The 22,874-nt window shown below is 39.1% G+C and overlaps 1 protein-coding gene and 1 non-coding gene across 7 annotated transcripts in view; both read right to left on the minus strand.

Moving 5' to 3' along the window:
• Positions 1-22,874, minus strand: part of RERE (arginine-glutamic acid dipeptide repeats) — a 392,160-nt gene that overhangs the window by 199,810 nt on the left and 169,476 nt on the right. For 5 of the 6 annotated variants that reach the window (XM_070404007.1, XM_070404012.1, XM_070404010.1 and 2 more), the window contains exons 3-4: positions 15,203-15,273; positions 5,289-5,414 (exon numbers count right to left, since the gene is read on the minus strand). In XM_070404007.1, the coding sequence (XP_070260108.1) occupies positions 5,289-5,414; positions 15,203-15,273 (197 nt within the window). The remainder of the gene's footprint in view (positions 1-5,288; positions 5,415-15,202; positions 15,274-22,874) is intronic. The other variant, XM_070404013.1, reaches the window with a different exon arrangement.
• On the minus strand, positions 9,782-9,888 carry LOC139004518 (U6 spliceosomal RNA). The gene has a single exon (XR_011470398.1). It is a non-coding gene; the product is annotated as a U6 spliceosomal RNA (small nuclear RNA).

Consider the following 22,874-nt stretch of genomic DNA (forward strand, 5'->3'; position numbering starts at 1 on the left):
CAACACGAGGCCCATCAATGCACCTCCTGGTGACCGGTCATTTCGTCATTACGGTGTTACGGCCACTGGCCTTTTGTCATATAGATGGTTGCTTTTCATTGTTAAATGGTACTGAAATCCCAAGTATGAGAAGTACCAGTGTTAGAAACAATACTTAAAAAGAATAAATGTCTTACAGAAGCAAAAACTAATGCTGTTTGAACTCTGGTTTGAGATACAGTCACAAAAGCTAAAACTAGATATGAAGTAAAGGATTCTTAGCTTTTAAAGAAGTAAATGGCATGCTGCATGGGCCAACTTGAAGAGCATCCATTACGGGTGGAGGAAATTCAGTAGGAGAAGTAGAAAGAGCACTAACCAGGGACCCAGGAGGCCTGGCTTCTGTCCTAAGCAGCCCCATACGAAGCAGGGGGTTTGGGGAAAGTCACTGGGCCCTAGTTTCCCATCTCTGTTAATGGGCGGGTTTATCTACATGAGGAAATAGATTTATTCCAAAGGAAATGCAAAACCCAATTTCTTACATGTACCAAGTTTTACCTGGAACAAACACACAGACTAACAAATCAGACTACAGGAAATATTTTTCAAATGTGTATCATAGTTAACCCTTGAAGAATATGGGTTTGAAGTGCACGAGTCCACTTAGACTTGAGTTTTTTCAATAAATACTGTAGTTTTCTATCTGCAGTGGGGAGTCAGCAGATGTAGAAGGCTGACAGTATACACTGAGCCATGCCATTTTGTATAGGGGCTTGAGCATCCTCGGATTTTGGTATCCACAGGGGTCCTGGAAACAATCCCCCCCACAGATACTGAAGGACAACTTCAGTTTTAGGGGAGTCAAAGTTATATGGATTTTTTACTTTAGGAGGGGCCTGACTCCTGCGTTGTTCAAGGGTCAACTGTAGATGCTATTAAGATGAATGAATGGGAACTCACAGTAGCTGTTGGTCATGCATTTTTTTTTGAACAAAAGGACACTAAAGATATCACCACAAGTGCCAACAGGAAAACAAAATTTATTGATACTGAAAAAAAGGGTTCTCACACCACACTGTTAGCCACTGTCCATTTGTTCAAGGTAAGGGTCAGCCTGTAAACTCTCAGTGGCAGAAGTCCTCTCCTATAGCAAATGTTGAGCAGCATGTGAGCTCCGGAACTTTCTAGTAAAGTGGAGGCAAAGGTAGGCATCACTGCAGGGTCACGGGGAGAAGGCGCCATGAGACCAGTGAAGATTATGTAAAACCAGGGTAAGTTCATGAGTTCTGCCACTCACTCAGGGCAAGATTTTATACAAATGCAAACCTCAAGTCTTCTCATCTGCACAATTAAATAAATATCACAGATTGTTGTGGAGATTAAATGGATCAAAAGAGTAGCAAAGTGCCTGGACACAAAGTAATGCTCAATGTTAGTTTACCTCCTTAACAAACAGCTAGCTGATTTTAAATGACCTACCAGCTTTTAATCTTAATATTTAGGTTTTTTCAACATTTTAGGAATGTGATTAGCATCTATGGTTGAAAAGTATACTTTCTGCAGAAAAAGTGCTCATACATACAAGACTTGACAAGCAATTTTAGGAATTTTATAGGACCTCTTAAACTCAAAGAGACTACCTAGGGGCCTACATCTAGAAAACTAATAAATTATTTAAAACCTGAATCTGGCCCGGCCAGAGTGGCTCAGTGGTTGAGTGGCAACCTATGAACCTAGGGGTCATGGTTCATTCCAGGTCAGGGCACATGCCTAGGTTGTGGGCTCCATCCCCAAGTGTGGGGTGTGCAGGAGGCAGCCGATCAATGATTCTCTCTCATCATTGATATTTCTATCTCTCTCTCTCCCTCTCCCTTACTCTCTGAAATCAATAAAAATATATATATTTTTTTAAATTTTAAATCTGAATTTGTATAACAAATATCTATGTGATAAAAGATAATGCTTAATGAATGCTTATTATATGGTATTTAATTATTTCAAATAGCTAGTAATATTATACCCATTTTCTAAGTGAGAAAACTAAGGGTTAGAGAGATTGATTAATATGTCCTATGTTACACAAGAGCATGTCTAAAGAAAAAAATAAGTTCTCTAAAAGATAATGCACCAAAAGCCAGTAGCTAAAAAAAATGACTGAAATAAAATAGCTCAACCCATTACCTTATTTATATTATATGGTAGCCACTCGACAGAGGTCTGAAACACACAAAAATATATGACTAAAAAAATAAAAAAGCCCAATGACTAAATCCCCTAACCAGCCCTTGCTCTCCTGTGAGGAAGAGGACAGGTGCAGCCAATAGAACTCAGCCTGCAGAGCCCACCCGTGACAGTACCAATGAAACTGCATCCCCTTTAAATGGCTGCACCAGCCCTGACTGGTTTGGCTCAGTGGATAGAGCGTCGGCCTGCGGACTGAAGGGTCCCAGGTTCGATTCCAGTCAAGGGCATGTACCTTGGTTGCGGGCACATCCCAGTTGGGGAGTGTGCAGGAGGCAGCTGATTAATGCTTCTCTCTCATCGATGTTTCTAACTCTCTATCCCTCTCCCTTCCTCTCTATAAAAAATCAGTAAAATATATTTTAAAAAAAATAAAATGGCTGCACCATTTCTGCTTTGGAGAATTTCTCGTGCCATTCACACCATCTTGCACTGGGACCATCTCTGCCCCGTCTACTGAGGATCTGAGCAATGTTTTCTTTGCCATCTCATCTCCCTCACTACCCCCGAACTACCAGTAAACACAGTACTTTTTGCTAGAAAACATCCAAGCTAACGGATTCTCAATAACAACTAAAAATATTGCCTTTCCAGCACAAATACTTTAAAAATGGTCAATAAGTTAGAAATTTATAAAATTAAATCTTATGAGTTGATACATCTACTAGTGTAGAAACACAGATCACATATACCTGAATATGCAAAGCAAGTTAAATTATGATGCAAGCAATGCCATGGTATAAAAACTAAATTAACAAAAACAGTCTATTAGCGAAGACATCTGGTGTATCATGGCAAGAAACATTAATGATATTGTCTGCAACCCTGTAATCAATTTTCCCCCAGCAGCTCTCTCATTACACTGTATCAGATCTGTGTGCCTGCAGAATTTATGAGAGCCCCACACAAGGGGGGGGTGGGAGGGGGCTTTGCCAACTGGATCCGATTCAGATCCAGCTCAAATGACTTTGGCAGCATGAAGCATTGTTACAGAACAATCAATACAGTTAGCTTTAGCAGCAGCATCTTGACTAAAAGATTTATCATCTTATTACAGAATCTTCTCAAGCCTTCATATGATGGTATCTGAGTCCACCACCAATCATAAACTTATTTAAATCCTCAGTGACCACAACACTTTCACTGCTAAAAATTAAATAGTGGCCATCACTGATGCTTACAGAACAAGTTTACTGTTATTGGGAAAAATTTCAATCTATTTAGCAAATCCTGGTTGGTGAGTATTATGGAAATGAAACAGTCTAACAGTGACATCCACACTGATTAGAGAACAGAGAAACAATCAGCCTGAAAGAGAACAGCCGTTTCTTAGACACATATGGAAATAAGATGGTAAGTGGTAAAGGCTGAAGCTTTTGAAATAGGTAGTCAAGTCAGGACTCTGCTAATTTGCCCCTTAAAATGTCAATCTCTCTCTTCAGGGATTAAAATTAGACTTTTATCCACTACACAGGGTTTTATCTTACATTGTGAATGGCTATTATATCAATAATTCCAAGGCTTCCATAATGTGAACCTTTTTTCTGGTCTAATTCTTGATAAATTACACTTACATGAAATTGTTGTGACAATTATTCCTGAATTTGTTACAATTATTAATATCCCATCTCTATTGTCTTGGTCCTCTTCATTTTATGCATGGATAACAGCCCTAGCCTCCTAATTGGAACTTTCAGTCTTTCCCCACTGCACACAGCATTCTGCTTCCCAATGAATCTTCTTAAGCAGTGATTTGCAAATTGGCTTACAGGAAATAAAAAAGGCTGCAAAGGCTCTCTTCCGACTATCACATAAAATTTCACCTTTTCTAACCTTTAAGATCCTTTATGATCCAGCCCCACCTCTGCCTCCCAAGTCCCACTAACCTGTGCTCTTCATTGACGTCCTGTGGTCTTCTCACAACTCCCAGCTTCACCAGGCTCATTGTCTATGTTGCTTATAGGGACAAGCTGACATGCACACCTGAAAGGCTCCTCCACTCTGCCTGGCCACAGGTTACTGATGTATCAAAAACATAACCAGCTCCTCAAAACTGACCTCTCATCACAAAACTTTCCCAGTTCTACCGCCCGTTTGGAGCACTTTCTTCTCTTAGTCTCAAGGTATGAATGTTCTACACTGCCACGGAACAATTCATTACACATTCCCAGTATCTTGTATAGTGCGTGTGCATCTGGAATGACTATTTTCTTGTGTCATTTTCTGAGTATGAGTTTGGTCAGATTACATGCAAGAGAAAGACAGGTCTTACATTTATTTCTTCAGTGATTCACAGCAGTTGATCAGAACAATAACACCTATCTTTCAGAAAGCTTTACCATTCAATCCTCACAAATAAAGGGGGAAAAAGGAAAGGTATGTACATAGCTTTCAGAAAAGGTAAGACAGAAGACAGAATTAGCCCTCCGAGATCGTACACTGGGTCCTGTGTTCTAAGGGATAACTAACTAGGGACATTTCATCCTGCTACATCTCACACACATCCCACACTACCACCAGGTAACAGAGGAATTAGCAGAGTACCGCTGAGAGTACTATTATCTACACCCCAACCCATGCCTTTCAGTGTTTTAGTCTGTATCTGCCCTGCAGGAAAGCCTAGCTACTTCTGAGCAATACTCTACAAAACTTTACCTGAGAGGACAGCACCCAAAACAGTTTAGATTTGTGGGCCACGAGTCCCAATGGTCCTGGGGAGATGCACATTCCACTTGGTCTCAAACTTACCCCCTGTTAACCCCATTTCAGTTGCCAACATCCATACTCGCTGCTGATTGCCAGCTCCTGCTCCTTGCAGCAGCCCAGCATGCTCTCTGCTGGTGCCAAAATACCCTACACCACAAACCCCGCTAACTTCTGGAACTGTCCTAGAGGGGTAAGGTAAGTCCCGTATTTTGCTTCCTCTGTGCATGTACTTGTTACTCCTTTAAAAACACATACAATACAGCACATTTTTAAAGGGGCTCTGGGGAGGGAGGTAATATTCCTATTTTATACCCTATGGGATATAAAATATTGACAGCTTTTAAAAACGGGATTCTCCTTACCCCTACAGGCCCTCTCCCGGCTTCAGAAAGATGCTGTGGTGGCTGTGACGCCACCGGCAGAGAGCATGCTGGGGGGTCACACAAAGCAGGAGTTGGAGATCTGCAACAGGCCTGGGAGTTGTGGACCTAAAAAAGAAAAAAGTTTTAAGTTAACATGCCCAATGTCCCCTCATGCCCTGGTTACTAGGGGCACCCAGCACACAAGCAAGCATCTGCACAAATCCTTTAGCAGATGGCGTCTGAAATCTCAGAGAATTTGTTCGACCACTAAAGTTAACCTTTCTGCATGAATCAAAACCGTTTCCTTCATTCGCTCAGCGTGAACAGACACATGACCCTCCAGCTTTACACTTTAGCCTGGATCCTGTCACAAAGCAGTGTGGTGTGTGCCCCTCAAAATAACCAAGGTAAGATGACACAGTGCCCAAGCACAGTGACAGTGGCATGCTTTGCTTATAATAAAAATGAACCCCAAGTGGACGAAGCGAGCTTTCAGAAGCGTTTCTAATGAGAGATGCTAGAGTCATAAGGCATGTACTTAATAAGGAAATGTTCAAGGCATTAGGGGTTTCAAAGAAAGATCCTACCATTTCCTGGAAGTCCTCGTTTAATTTGGGAAAACTACAGGCAAGGTGAAAGACAAAGGCTTAACACCAGAGGAAAAAAGACACCATTCAAATAAGTTTCCATTTTCTCCAATGCCCACAAGGTAAGTACAATGAACAGGCATAGAGCATAAAGTTCAAGAAAGATATTATTTCTTTTAGGGGCAAAACCAGTTTGGTATGTTTAAGAAACTAGAAAAATTTAAAACCAGCAAATGATTAGAGAGCAACTTCTGAAAGCCAGCACAATTCTTTTAAGTATCAAAAAAGATATCTAAGAGTTTGAATATGATCCCTTTCCAACATTCTAGAGAGCAATAACATTTCCAAAAAAAAACCCCACTAACAATTCAATTTCATGAGGTGTTAAATGAACTAAAAACATCATAAAACTCAAATGTTTATATAAGATTTCTGTTCTTAAAGTTGTTTAAAAATTACAGATAAGCAAACTTTTTAATATTAAATCTTTTTAGGGAGTCCTGTCACATTAATTCCTTTTGAGAAGCAAAGAATCATTCTCTAACAACTTCCTATAATTCAAGATTTAATGGCTATGTCTAACAAAGAAAAAAGACAAACCCCAAGAAAGTAAGCTAATATTGGGAATGTCTTTATCATGGTGGTCTTCTTTTCCCCTCTACAGATCACCTTCTACAGCACATCCTGGGCCCCACGCTTGGTGTGTGGCCAGTCTCTGACTCCCACCGTCTTGGTTACAATATGTGATAAAATCAAGTGTTAGTAGTCATAACCTTCTCCACCACACGGCTCCCCCCTCCCCATACCAACAGTACAGGTTCCAAATCAAAGATTCAACTGTGCACAAGAATGTAAAGTTTACTCAATATTTTTTACCATAAGCATCAAATAGAAATAAATTTGTGGTTAATCTCTTCACTAGAAATTCAATTAATCAGACCACTCAAATCCTTATACATTCAAATCAAGGGCTTTAAACAAAGACACCTAGTAAATAATTTCTAAGCACCTTGGCAATGTTTTAAATAAGCAAAAATTCAGGTAATGATTAAAATATTTTAAGCATTAAAAAAGGCATCATTTCAAAGCATATCATTGTTCTTGTTTAGGAGTCAGAAAACATTGACACAGTATCTCCGTTTCCCTCATTTTATTTCAGTTCTAATAAGCTTTTTAGACTATTTTGAGCTGGTTTTTAACACAAACATCCATATCCAAATTACAAATTTCCAGTTGTATGGAACTGAGTTTGAATGACAAGACTTTACAAATATTCTTGCACAGCAGATCTCTGCAAATATCAAATTGTCTCAAACTTTCCTAAGCTCCTTTTTAAACAATTAGAATACCTAGAGTCTTCCGCATTGAAAAAATTTCACGTATAGAGAACAGGCTTAGTAAATAACATTTAAGATAAGTATTTTATGACAATAAATATAATTAAGTAAAACTTTTCCAGTGATTTCTTAAGAGTCCTAAAATCCATATAAATTAGAACAAACTGAATTACCAACTTCACAGTAACCATGAACCATTAAAACTTTAAATCCCATGTGGTCTATAATGACTGTCAGTCATGAGTGAAAACAGATCGATGAGAAGCTGAATAAATGGGGCCAATAGGTGCTCTGAGATTATTTATTCCCAAAGCCTCATTTTGATTTTCACGTATGTGAATACCACCCCGCCATTTATAAGCTGACATTCATATCATGCAAAATGGTTGTGGTGATTCAAAATAACTCTCAACATGACTGCTCCAGAACTGGGGGACGAGTTAGCAGCCAAGATCCAGTATCACCTCATCTGACTAAGAGATTTCATCCTACACTTGCCTATTACAGGATTAAATACAAATAACATCAAATTTACATGTGAAAAAGACACTCAGTACGGGAACACATACAGCAGGTCCTCTTTTTGTTCATCTTCATTTCATTATAACACTGATGAGAAGTCTTAGGAACTTAACGCTTGTTTACATCAATCAGCCTGTGGTAAAACTGGTTTTGTTATATGTCATTCCCCTCAAACTCACAGAGCCTTTCAACAATGTTAAGTGAGGACTTAGTGTATTTATTATTGGTGGCTTACTCCAAACATAGCATTTAGTAAGCCCAACATCCCATTGTAGTTTATTAATTACAATGCTATGGAAACATCTAAGCAACCATGACCTTTATTTTAAACAAAAAAGAAAGAAAAAAAGTTGTGGCCCTCCCTGAGAATCCTCTAGCACAGTGGTTCTCAACCTTGGCTGCACATTAGAATCACCTGGGAATCTTTTTAAAATCCTGATTTCTGGGCCTCATCCTCCGGAAATTCTGTTTCTTTGTTATGGGGTGGGGCCACAACATTAGTAACAAAGAAACAGAATTTCCGGAGGATGAGGCCCAGAAATCAGCATTTTAAAAAGATTCCTAGGTGATTCTAATGTGCATTCAAGGTTGAGAACCACTGCTCTAGCACCAAATCAGTAACACACACCTTTTCTTGGCTGAGAAATCACTGTAGGAGAGGGCTGCCACGGTACCCACTCACTCCTGACAGGTGAAAACTAAACCAACAGAAAGGAGCAACTCCTCTTAAAGAATCCTCTCAGCTCTACATCCCATTATCTCTTAAAGTAACACTTCATTCCTCACTCCAGAAAATTGAAAACACTTGATAACAAACCTCACCGTTTTCACTTCCTTGTCCAACGTTACACTCAAGTAACAAAGCTGCAGCTGGGTGGTACTGACCTTGTGAGGAACGAAAAGAAAGAACTATAAAAAGAAATACTAATTCTGCAGGCCTGACTTGAGGGACTATGAAAAACAAGACAGACAGCCGTTGCTTTGCAGAGAAATGAATCATCATACGTACGTAAGGCATTTTTCCTATAAGCTGGCCTTCTCTGGGATGTTTACATATGTACTGAGCCCTCATTTATCTTTGCTAAAAGTATTATAGGAAACTCAAAACACTATAGTAATACCTAATCAATGTTATGACTTTGGCTACCCGTATGTGTAAACTTCCTGAAGAAAATAAGAAACTGAGTTTTAAAGTATTTTAAGAATAGAGTTTTATTATTTAAGTATAGAAAATATTACACATTACAAGCTTAAACAAAAAGAAGCAGATCTCTTTGGCTTGTTTAATAAACAGAAAGTTAATCTGTAGCTAATGCAAACATTGTATCAAACTATTACTAACGTTTTTAAAAAACTTTACCCAGTGAATTCCTTCCACTGAAATGTTACTTCATTCAATAAATATTTACTGTGGATCTCATGTGGGCTAGGCAATATGCTCAGTGCTCAGTATACACCAATGAATAAAACTGGTGTGATGTCTGCCCTCACAAAGGTAAAGCGACAGATCAACGTCATGCTCTTTGTCGCTCCACGGCCCAGGCGCTGTGCTACTATCCACTTGGTAGACTTAGCGTTTAACCCGAAAACAATCTACCTGCCAGACGGGTGCTTTATTCCCAACTTCCTAAGTAAATAAAGTAAGGTTAGGAGGATTAAGTTTCTTGCCCAAGGTCAAGAAAGAGAGCAACTGATGGAACAAACTGATGTCAAGCTCAAGCTGTCAACCCACGCACTGTTCCATCCCTAATCTCAGTCCCAGAAAAGCATCTCAAATTCTGAGTGAGCCATGTTCAAATTAATGTGGACATCCTGCCCACCCCCAGAACAGTTTTAAATACAAGAATTACCTAATATTAAAATGGTGTATAATAACTAACTCATTGTGCATACACATGTATGTACGCACAAAGAGTGCATGTAAATGTGTCTCTCACACCTCCCAGCATTACCGATGTAAAGATCTCTAACAAAAAATGAGAGGATATAATTACTTATCCTCAACAAGTTTCCATTTTAAAGAAGGAATAGCAGGTTCTTTTTTTCTTTTTTTATGGAATGCTTCGTGAATTTGTGTATCATCCTTGCGCAGGGGCCATGCTAATCTTCTCTGTATCGTTTCAATTTTAGTATATGTGCTGCCGAAGTGAGCACGAATAGCCGGTTCTTACTTTTATTTCACTTCTGAGAAATTCAACTTGGGGTAGAGAGGGCAATTTTAATAGTAAATGGAACCTAAGCTAAAGCTACTTTTTCTGCAGTTGCGATTTGTTGTAACCAGCTCTTGGGGTGTAACCCTATCAAACCAGGAATCAGAAAGAAATTCCCAATGCTCCTCTCCCTGCTGCTCACATTTGGCAATGAAACAAAGAGGGAAATTGAAATCTTGAATAATTTGGCCCCCACATTCACAGCAGTAATGGAGATGTGCCTTCTCCAAGATAACTAGTGGCACATTAAGGATTTAGCTATTCTGCATTCACAATCAGTACTTAGGACTTAAACTGTTAGGGACATAAATGATACAACAGCACACTCATCCATGCAGAGCCGTAACAACACACTGGGCCCTAAACAGTAAACTGGATATAACCATAATATTCTTAATGACATATCCCCAACTCTGAGGAATGTTTAGACCAGGTATAAATTTAATAACTTTCCTAGTTTTAATTAACCAAATAAGAGCCCAGTGAATCAATGTTATTTGCTCAAAATAATACTTGTAATAATTATATATCCTACCTGAAAATTCATTTCATATAACAACTGAAGAATAGATAACTGTAACTCAAAGAAACCAAAATCATACTTTTTCTGCTGTATAAATGACAGAAATTCATTAAGAATCCACACAAAATTCCCATGTAGAATATTAAAGGAACAGCTTCGATTACTTACCTGTGAATGAAGACTTAGGTATGAACTACTACTGCTAGACCCAGACCAGAAACTCCTGGGTATTATACTGAATGGAAATTACTAATCTCAATGATCTTCTTGTTGAGCATTCTCAGAATCCGTGATTATTTCTAGATAGCACATTAACTCTATTATGCTAAGGCCTGGGTTTCTATAAATATGGAATTTTGTTGTTTTTTAGTAAAAGCAAGAAAGAAATCTTTCTTGGAGACAAAAACTGAATGTCTTCCCCCACATCAATCCTATTCAATGTTCTCCAAAGAGGATTGATATCCAAATACGCCACCGCTGTCTGTCCTTAGAACCTACAATCACGGAGGGAAGGAACTAGATCTCACATTCTTCAGCCCCCATTATGGTGCTGCACCCAGCAAAGAACACAAAGTAAGTTTTCAATAAATGCTTGTCAAAGGTCCTGATTACAACCCAAAACATTTTTTAAAAATATTTTTTATTGATTTTTTTTACAGAGAGGAAGGGAGAGGGATAGAGAGTTAGAAACATCGATGAGAGAGAAACATCGATCAGCTGCTTCCTGCACACCTCCTACTGGGGATGTGTCTGCAACCAAGGTACATGCTCTTGACCGGAATCGAACCTGGGACCTTTCAGTCCGCAGGCCAATGCTCTATCTACTGAGCCAAACCGGTTAGGGCCAACCCAAAACATTTTTAATTGCACTCTGGAATATAATGCTCCTTGGTGATACCGACTCATTCAGAAACAAAATTCTCTAAGAAACCAAGTCACACCCTAGCTGGTTTGGCTCAGTGGACAGAGCATCGGCCTGGGAACTGTAAGGTTCCAGGTTCGATTCCGGTCAAGGGCACATGCCCGGGTTGCGGGGCTCAATCCCCACTGGGGGGCTTGCAGGAGGCAACCGATCAATGATTCTCTCTCATCACTGATGTTTCTCTCTCTCTCCCTCTTCCTTTCTCTCTGAAATCAATAAAAATATATGTTAAAAAAAAAAAAAAGAAACCAAGTCACACAGTGACCAGAAAAGCTATGGGAGTGCAGCAGAAGAAAGGGTGGAGGGTGGTATGCTAAGCTCTTGCAGTCGCAATTACTGAGATCAACTCAAACTGGCCAAGAAGAGGCTTCACTGAGGGGAACTCTCACTCCACCTGGAAGCCACATCCAGAGAGCTCAAGGAGGCGAGCACTCTCCCCCACAGCTCTGCAATGTTCCAACCCTCTGCTTTCCCTGGCGTCCTGCCCCTCACACCAGCCTGCCTATGACCTGCTATGCCTGCCCCAACCCCCTCTCACTGAGGCAATTCTTGACTCATCCCATTAGCTTTGCCCTCCCTGCTAGCTACTCAGTCTCTCAGTTCATCAAGCCAGGCCGCAAAGATCATAGATTGCCATTCCACATTACTGTTCTTTCCAAGAGCTAAAGATTTTGCCAACTGCTTTAATATTTAGTTCAGAAGCCTAAGGTGTAAAGCTGCCTTATTTAATTGATGATCCCTCTTTCTTCCTCCTTCTAAGCATGCACTGTCCATAATTCAACCTTCCCTCTCCTGCCCCTGCTTTTCACATGTTCCACAGATCCTTCTGCCACTGTAGTCAAACAAACCCAGTCTCCCCATTTGTAAATAAGCCCATCTAATGAACACTTCCGAAGAGAATGAAAGCATCCTAATAGAACAAGTAATTCCCTTCCCTTGAAAATGCTACTTCCAAAAACCTCAGTTCTGTTAGGAACTCAATTTTTTTGCAACATCATAGCTTTCACCTACCCCTGTGGAAGTGCAGGTTCTAAATATATCTACCAATGTAGGACAGAGAGGCCTTATGTATGTGTTTTGATGGTTAAGTGTTAATAAAATGGAAGCCATGAATCCCATCCCCATATAACCCCAATAAGGACACCTTTGAGTGAAAAGGGACACTGTTTAATAGTTTACCAGGACAACAGAGGTAAACCTGGTCAACAGAAGCAGCTATGTTTCCTATCATGGACTCAGAATCTCTGGGAAGACAATCAGATCCCTGCATAAAACCCAGACCCTTCTTACCCAGGATCCTCAGTTCAATACACTGGCACTGTGCTAGTGACTAGTGGTAGTTGTCTCCTGAAGTCCACTTCTCAATTCTTTAGTCTCTGATGTGTTTAACACTGTACTCTTAGCTAACATGTACCATAAAGGGCATTTGCCCAATTCTTTTTATAGTCCTCAAATATAACTATATTCACAAACTCACCATGGTAAAAGGATTAATTATAATCAGTGGTATAAACAAAGAAATACATTTTAGTTACAACCCCAAACCAAATAAAGATAAAATAATCAACAACATTTCAAAGCTATTGGCTTTTGTTTTCCATTGTTCCACTTGTCATGCATGGTATTTCCTGTGGGCAAAATCAACTCCAATTTCTTCTTTTTAAAATCTTGCAGAGGAAAAAAAAAAGCATATTTCCTTCTGTTCATCCTTTCCCCTATAGCTTGGGTAAGCTGAAGAAGAAAAAAACAACAACCTATAATTATTCTCCTCTATTAGGTTACTTTTTTGTAAATAGTATTGAAAACCAAGGAAAGAAGAAAGCAGATATCCAGACGATAACTACATTCCTTCCAGTAGTAAATATTTCAATATCACTGTTATTTTTACATAACTATGATGTGTGCTGAATACAGAACGCAAAAAACCCATAAGACATAGCAGTGTGTGATTTAGAAAAAAGTATCTTAACATACTGCACCCTCCCCTTTTCCCACATTGTTTCTGCATACAGCTTTAATGTGTTGTACTAGACCAATACTGACAACAGAAGCTTCAGCTTTTATTGCTGTTAATACCCTGAGCAATTACTATAACTCAGCAGGAACCTCTGCCCTGGACTATCACATTATAATCAGCATTTCATAAGCAACGCTGTACAAACATGAAGGCACCAGCCATTGTGCACAAATTGTACAAAAGGGGCTCAGGTTCTAAAAGGTAAAAGAAAAATCTTTGCAATTTTATTTCACAGCTGTATCTTTTCCATGGTGCACTGGTATTCCATTTGGTAAAAATCACACACAAAGACAGTGACCAGGAAAAGAGCAGTAGCAGCAGCCACTAGCCAAACGAAACTCTTCAGGAAACAAGGCCACCACCCAGATTTTCAAATGTCAGTGTAGCTTCTGTAAAAAATATTTGAAAGGAAACATGTAACAAATAACAAAGACCTCTAAAATGATAAAACTTTGTGTTGACATAAAATCTGAATAAAAAGCATTTGATTTTTACAAGATTAAACTGCAAGGCCATCTTGCAAAACAAGCAAGAGGTTGAAAGCAGTTTACCAAGTGTAATCCTCGGGAGTAAATGGCACATTTGACTTTCTTTTGTAACAGTCAGTATGTATTACTTATGCAATAATTTTTTAAGAAAAAAAATAAATGGCATGCACTTATTAACTAAATTGGAATATGCTAGTTAGATATTTGGGGCCATCGGAAACAAAGAAGATGGAGAGTTAAAGATCTCTTCAGACCACTGCGTTACTTTTCCTTAGACTGAAATACCACATATAATGAATTGCCAAACGTTTCAAAGGGTTTTTGAAATAAGGACAGTCACAGACACTGATAAAATCTCTACAAATTAGGATTAGGATTTCTCTACACCTAAAACTAGAGAGTGGTCACAATCCTTCAAGTACAGGGATCCCTTTTTAAGATCTAAATGTTTCAAAAGATCCCCAAATAACAGTACTTCAGTAGTATTTCACGTATCAACCGCTTGAGGAAAATACCTAGTAAACAGGGATTCTTCAGTGCATATTATCATTAAATAAGTAAATTTTTAAAACCACAGCAGCATATTAATACATTTGAAAAGCAGTCGCACAGATGTGTGAGGTACATTTATTTAAGACTGAGAATGTTTACTTGCAGACCTTTGCAAAATCTCTACAGATATCCAGGGATCTAAAACCCCTAGTGTGGGGACCACTGGTCCGAAACAAAGAGATCATAGCGGGCAACATCAATACTTAATGAACTTAGGAAAAGTTTTTAATGAGAAAGTACTATAGCTATACCATCCCTGAGCCAGACTTCCAACCTCCACTACTTGGAGACCCCCAAAAAAGATTCAAGATACACTCCACACTCACTAAAATATCTAAGTAAATTAATTATGGTCACCACCGAAACCAGTCTCTGGCCCATGTACATTCTTTTTCTCCAATCATCAAATGCCAAAATTACTCTTCTTCAGGCTCTTCCCAATGGCTGAGAAGAAACAAACTACTTCAGAAACTCAAGGGAATCTCGGAAATTGATGTCAAAACACCTATGAGAGGAAGGAAACTTTACACACATTATTTACAATACGAGCTTTGTAAATCTAAGTGTCACAAAACAGGGAAGATAAAACTGGTGACTGCCTTCTGTGAGTGCTACAGCCACCAGGGAGCGTTAGCATTCAAGGAGGTAAACTGGTTATAAAATCAATACGATAGACAAGCAACCATGAGACAGCCAGAGGAACTGGAAAAGAGAAGGTCCAGAGTAGAATCAAGAGCACATGAAAAAAATGCTTACCAGTTTGAAGTCTTGAATGCTACAGATGAAATACGGTGTGTTTGGTCTCCGACTCTCGATATACACACAGTCTTTAAAAGAAAAAGAAATTTTAAAACAATGGCATTTACCTTTAAGGGAACAAAGACAGGGCCCATAAAGCCACTGCATACATAATTAAATGACAAAGCACATACATTTTAGAGGAAATTTTTTTCTCAGAGAATATTAAATTACTAGTAATTTTAAGCTAAAGGGAAACAGCCCTTGGGTTCTTTTTTTTTTTTTTTTTTACCACTTTTCTGTTAATTTAAAGAACTTGATAAAACCTCAGTTATTGTTTTTAGGGTCCCTGAAGAAGGGGGAGGAGGAAACCCCATGGGAGTACCCACATTCAGTTGAAGGTACTTGCTCAAATTTACCCACCAAGACAAAACCTGAATATCTTATTCAAATAGATGCCTCGTCATTACAAAGAGAAATGGCTTGACCAAGTGCTACTTTATTTTCAATTATTATTTTGTGAGGAAAGAAGTGAAATATAAAGACGACTAGCTTGAACATGCCATTACAATGATCTTTTCCCTATAAATTTTAACCTAAACACACTTTACTTTCTAATTGTAAAGAGAAACAAGGCAGCCAATCAGAGGCGGAATGAAGTAAACCAAATTACATTTTCCTCTGGAAGAAGAGCACTTTCTTACATTGCATCTGACCGGCAGGGCCTGAATAATTATGTTTGCTGCTCTCAACTGCTGCAGTCTAAAGGCTGCTTTTTAAAATGGCAAGTTGATGAACAACATAAACTGATGAACAAAAACAGATCCAGATTCAGAGAAGCATCGATCAGACCGTCAAACCTCAGAGGGAAGGTAGGGGAGGGTGGTAGTAAGGGTAAGTTTATATTCATGAACTTGTATGCATGCATATAAACCTAACCAATGGACACAGACACCAGGGGGGTGAGGGCATGAGTGGAGGGGCAATGGGAGGATAAGGACACATATGTAATACCTAATCAACAAAGATATTTAGATAGATAGATAGATAGATAGATAGATAAAATGACAAGTTGAGATACAGTTGTTTTTTTTAAAAGCAATGATATTAAAGGAAGCAGTGGTCATAAAGAAATATAAAAACTCTTCCCATTACAATCCAAGATCATTGTAAAGTTTAGGACAAGAAGGTCATGTATTATTTACTGGGAAGTAAAAGCATCTGCAGGCAATCAAATTTTCTAGAGAGTGGCCATAATGCCCACATTTAAAACGTCCTTTGTTTTATCTTTCCTGTTGACCCTTCATAATGGAGATGTCTTAGAATAACTCAGATCCTTGAGAACTCAGGCAGGTTCCTCTACTGCTGCATTTCATACATGTTAAGAGTCAAGAAATAGCAAAGGAGCCAAGATCTGGAGCCATCCATCCAGTAGACAGTCCAGTCCCACCACAGTGCTAGCAGACCACTAGGAGACAGATCATGAAGAAAGTCCTCACTAAAGGGACACTTCCTTCCAAAAAACTTTCTGAAGGACATCAGGATTTTTGTAGCCCAAAGCCATTCCAGAAAGAGAAGGACTCATTTTCAGGCATCCAGAAGTTCCCAACTGATTTCTCTACTCAGATGTAGACTCAACAACAGAGAGTCAATCCCTGTATGTATGAATGAACTGTTGACCAAGCTTTTCTAGCTTGTTCCAGAATCCAGGACGCTAAATAAGTCTATTCAACATTCAGGCAACATCCATTTAACATGCTTATCATCATAAGAAAAAACAAGAAAACTCTTCCCACTATGGCACATATCTCTCTTCCTATCTCGTATTTGGTATTCAAGTAAAAGCAGAAGAAATCCACCCGGCTGGGGTGACTCAGTAGATTGAGCATCATCCCATGCACCAAGAGATAACTGGTTCAATTCCTGGTCAGGGCACATGCCCTGATTGTGGGCCCGATCTGCAGTGGGGGCGTGCAGGAGGCAGCCAATCGATGATGGATGTTTCTCTCATCAATGTTTCTATCTCTCTTTCTCTCTCCCTTCCTCTTTCTCTAAAAATCAATAAAAACATTTAAAAAACAAAAACAGAAGAAATCCATTCCTAAGTAAAAACTATAGCTCCAATCTGCACAATTTTGGGACACCTAAGGGTCTTAATTTCTGTGTTCTAATCCCTATTGTACCTGTATGTCAAATCTCTAGATATCAGTTATTTACTCATCCCACTCAACCTGCACACAAAGGACAGTGTATATGCCCTCTTCTTCCTATTTCATACATAACACTGTCATACCTAGCTACTATTCACTGGCTTCAAAATTAACAGGTCATTTTCTTAACGAATGACTTACCCGTTCTTAAAGCCCACATAACAAAAATTTTCCATATTCAGTGGTCTGATCCCATACCACAGCCACCACATCTCATCTTCCACTAGGCTGCACTCTACAAAAGAAACACCAACACCACGACCTCCACCCATGCCAAACCTTTTCACTCCTTCATTCTGCCAGCACCTGCAACCTTATAACGAGTCACCTCCAGCAGCAGTGAATTCTCATGGCTCCTCTATAAAGAAACATCTCCTTTCTTTTACATAAAATTAACAATTTACGTAGCCTGTCTGTTCAGTTATTTGGCAGTCAGATGGTCTGCACTGTCCACATTACTATTGCTGAGCTTTGAACTCAGAGAAACTTACTCACTTTAGTGTCCTCTGCAACCACCGAGAACTGGTGCCTGGCATTCAATATGACAGATGCTTAGAGGGTGAAAACTATGGGCAACTTTGTTCTTTCTACATAAAGAAAAGCTCTATATGTACTTTGCAGAATCAATAGAATCATTATTACTATAAGCCCTCTTACTGAGACATAAAGCAGTTATTAATTTGTAGTGTGTAAAAACACTTCCCAGAAAAAAAAGAGAGAACCTATATTCTCTCATCTCTCACTGCCAAGTGACATTCAGGAAAATGATTACCTGTAAACACATCTGGATGTAACTGTTAGAGAAGGGAATAAAGGTCGACCATGAAGAAAGTCCTCACTGAAATGAGGGGGGCGGGGGGGGGGGGGGGATAAGAGAGAGTAAAGGGAGGAAAATAGTGATGGAAGGAGACCTGACTTGGGGTGATGAACACAAAATACAATATACAGATGACATCCCTTTGCTTAAACACTTATCTGCAGTCTTATTGGAAGCCTCCTCACACTCCTGACTTGAGAAACACTGCCATGAGGGGATAAGGCAGAGAGCAGATTCTCAAATCTGACATATGGAATTAACACATTTACTTACTAATGACTTATTACTAGAAAAACAGTCACTTCTTTCTGTTTAAAAAGTTACCATGGGCCCTAGCCAGTTTGGCTCAGTGCATAGAGCATCGCGGCCTGCGGACTGAAAGGTCCCGGGTTCGATTCCAGTCAAGGGCACATGCCCAGATTGCAGGCTGGAACCCCAGTAGGAGACGTGCAGGAGCCAGCCAATCAATGATGCTTTCTCATCATTGATGTTGCTATCTCTCTCTCTCCCTTCTCTCTGAAATCAATAAAAATATATTTTTAAAAAATTTGGCTTTGCTTCTAAAGCAAAAGAGTGCTTTTAAAAATAAAATAAGTAAATAAATAAGTTATGGCAACCCAAATTGATCCAAAGCTATAAATTCACACGAGAGTCCAATGCCCAAGGCTAGTAATCTGTTACTGTATTAAGTGATCTCTATAACTCTTCTTTATAACCCATAAAAATTAGGGTGATCCAACTAAAAGAATATAGTCTAAGAAACCATTTGGAATTTAAGTCTCATACACACAGAAATCTACTTATTCTTCTTAATGATTTTCAAAACAAAATAAGGCCAAATATTCATAAGAATATGAATATTTCCCGTATCTCATTAATTAAGCAGCTATTTAAGAAAATAACTTTATATAGATGTCTATAGTTAGCCCCCAAATAAAGCTGTTTATTTGGAAGGGGAAAGATGAGAACTTAAATCAAGAGCAATGTTAAAATTTCAGTTGGATTATATGCCCAGTAATCGCTTAAAGCCAAAATTATTTTCTAAGAATTTTCATGCAATTTATGAGTGCATGGATTATCTGAAGCTGGTCTCAATGATCCTCAACCTGAAAATCCCCCATGACCAACACAAGCACTGCAGACACCTTTTATTTATTTTTTTAAAGAGCTTTTTTTGTTTAAAATCAGAAAGCTAGCAGTTCTGGAAGAACTGCGCAAAGCTGATGCAATCCATTAAGTGCATAATGCACATTTCCAAAATTACCCATATGAAAATGTATATTTATCAGATTGAGCTAACGGCGGTTGCAGGGCAAATACATATATATATTAATCTTAAAATCAGTAAGTCTGAAATGGGCTAGAAAAATAAGAGGCTATTACCATCTAGATCAATTATGCCAAACAACACATGATAACTAATTTTTTCTGTATAGGGGTGTGTGGAAATGAAACCATGGGTCTAGGTTAAGACTTATTCTCTAACACCTAGCCTCTGACTGGGAATGGATCCCACGATTAATGACCTCAAATCCTGCATCCATGATTTGGGCAATGACACCGAACAGGGGTGTTTCTGGCTGTTTCACAAAACCTCAACACAGCTTTGTGTCCAAGAATCTATTGTACCATCTGCAAACAACAGAGCATATGCTAAGCTGAGGAAGGAAGTCAGCCAAAACGTAAAGGCAAATTCTCAAGGCAAAGAAAGCCCTACTTTCTCAACGCTCAGCAAATCAGCAGAAATAGAGCAGTGACTTTTAAGCAGTATGCCACAAGAGGACACTGGGGTGCCCAAGAATGTTTAAAACATGCAATAATGACTGTTTAGTCAGGGCACTGACCTTCCCCCTTCGACCAGTGGTTCTCAACCTTGGCTGCACATTAGAATCACCTGGGAATCTTTTTAAAATCCTGGTTTCTGGGCCTCATCATTAGTAACAAAGAAACAGAATTTCCGGAGGATGAGGCCCAGAAATCAGGATTTTTAAAAGATTCCCAGGTGATTCTAATGTGCAGCCAAGGTTGAGAACCACTGCCTTAGACTATCCAATTACAAAATGACAACAGCCAACACAACAGCCATCTGATGTGAATGAATCACAATTACACCCTCTTTTGTCAGATCAGGTTATTTTTTGGAGTGTCACAGAATTTTAGTCATTACTTCATGTGTGCTATGAGATGAAAAAGGTTGAAAAATCACTGAAATAGGGTGGGGGGAGACAGAAGAGAGTAAAGGTAGGAAAAATGGTGGTGGTGAACACACAATACAATATACAGATGATGTATGATAGAATTGTACCCCTGAAACCTACATCATTTTATTAACCACTCTCACCCCAAAAATTCAATAAAAATTAAAATGGAATTTTTAATTAATAATAAGAAAAAAATTGCTGAAACAGAGCAAGAGCACAGTCTTCTCAAGGGTAAGAACCATATCCAGAGCATTAGGCAGTTTGTAATCCTGAAACACAAAGAACCTGTCAGCATCTTTCCCGACAGCCTCCTCACACAGCACAGTGGACACTTACTTCACCCACTAATTGAGCAAAGCAGCACTATGAGCCAGCATGAAAACGGCGGTCAGGCCATGCTCAGCCACAGTGCTGCCCCTTAAAGAACTCCCCTCCCCAATGAATGCCTTTCTGCCTGTTCACCTTTGAAATACCTTCTCGCCCTTTGCAAAGCATGGCCAGTGCCACTCTAATATAATTTCCAATAGAAAACCTCTACTAGTTATAAGGAGCATGCATGAACAAAGACTTTCTCACAAATTTTTCAGAGAGTCAGCCGGTGGCAGAGTGGTGGACATGGAGGCCGACCCTCAGGACTGTGCTGCTCTGCCACTTGCCATTTCTCTTACAAGGATACCTCCAACCTGGACACTGAACCATTCAATGAGGTAACAGCAGGTTGGTCTAATAGTGCAGAATAGAAACTGCACAGGTACTCACTAGTTAAACTGGATGTTCCAAATTTCCAACATACAAAAAAGGAGTGTATGTATGTATGCACATGCTAGAAACACTGAATTCTGATACCCAAATCAACCCACAAATGCTGCACGCCCCTCGCAGAGCTCTCATCTCTAGCTTTCCCGTCTGTACGTACAACAGTCAAACCCATCATCCCTCACCTCAGTAAATAATATTCTACATGGTAAACACTCAAAAACTATGTGAAGACCAAGTAAAGTGAACCAAAATGTATAATCCAAAAGAAGTTACACAAGATCCTAGCAAGAAAGCTGCTATGCTCTATCAATATAAAAATAAAGAATGATGTTTTCTAATAAATATTTCTTTAAGGGATAACTCAATTGCAGGATGGCCCACTTTTAGTTTTCTACTAGATTCTTTTGTGAGGAAGGGATACACAGTGTCAGGGAATAATGGAGAATGGAAAAGGGAAAACGGCAATTCAGTAAAACCTTCTGTCCTTACCCTTATCCTGTATTTTGACCCTGAAAAGATCACCAAAATTGGCTGTTCTTAAAGTCTAAACTCAGTGGAAAAGAGATGTCAGGTAACATAACTCCTTGGTCCCTTCCTTTTTAAACTTCATGAAAATTCAATTCCATGTATTCAAATGTCTACAGATTCCCTACTAATACTACAAAGCTCATACTGGCTTTTGTCTAAAAACAGAACACTATCTAGTTCTAGCTAACACTGATCTGTCTTTATCCTCATTGCTAACAGGGAATTATTATGCTAACAGGGAATTAAATTATGAGAAAAAAAATCAAATGTGTGTGGTGGCGTAGAGGGGTGAGCAGGCCGTAACAAACAAAGGGATTTTTGTTTAAATTTCCCACATTTTTCTTTTCTCCTCTAGGAGCTAGAAAATCTTCCAATGCCTCAAAAGCTTAGACTGAGCCAAGCCTATCTTTCTAACTTTAAGATATGCCGTTATTCTGGAAGAAATGCTGCAGAGCAAGACCTTCCCAAATCAATCATATTCTACATGGACTTGAAAACTATGTCAAACACGAAAAAGCAAGATCATACTGCCAGCAACAGCGATCTTATTAGTTATGCTGATATGCTAAATGTTAGCCATGGTCTGACACTTGCATCACACTCTCATCACCATATTTTATTCTGAAAATGTTCCTTAAAAAGCTCTCCCTGTAACCTACATTGAAGCCTTATTATGAGAAAGGATTCTAACCAGTTTAACATCCAAACTCCATTAAAGTGATGTGGATCTCTAATAGTTCTAATGACTGTGTTTGTATAGAGCTCAAATGCCATAAGAAAACACAGGGAATTGAAGGGTGGGAGGAATCTATTTTAAAAACCAGTGATGGCCATCTGCCCTATGAAGCTAAGTGTCTTAGGACGCTAGACATGCGGGAAGGAAATTCTAGACTACTCTCACTCTTGCTTCCCCACCGTAACTACCATTCTAACGCCTGAGAAGACCGGTAACAACCCTACTCTCAATTCAGTGAGCCCTATAAAAAAAAATAGGTAAATTCTGCTATCAAACCCCTGCTAGGTAGAGGATGCTTAAATGGAAATGCCGACAGGTCCTGAACACAAAAGATTACAACTGGAACATGACTGAAATATGTACATGTAGGAAACGAATGTGGAGAAAACTCCAACACTGCTAAGAACACTATGCCCAGTATCCACAGACAAAAAACCAC

This window comes from Myotis yumanensis, unplaced genomic scaffold, assembly GCF_028538775.1.
Source record: "Myotis yumanensis isolate MYYU_CA2020_CCGP unplaced genomic scaffold, mMyoYum1.0.hap1 SCAF_2, whole genome shotgun sequence".
Taxonomy (NCBI): domain Eukaryota; kingdom Metazoa; phylum Chordata; class Mammalia; order Chiroptera; family Vespertilionidae; genus Myotis; species Myotis yumanensis.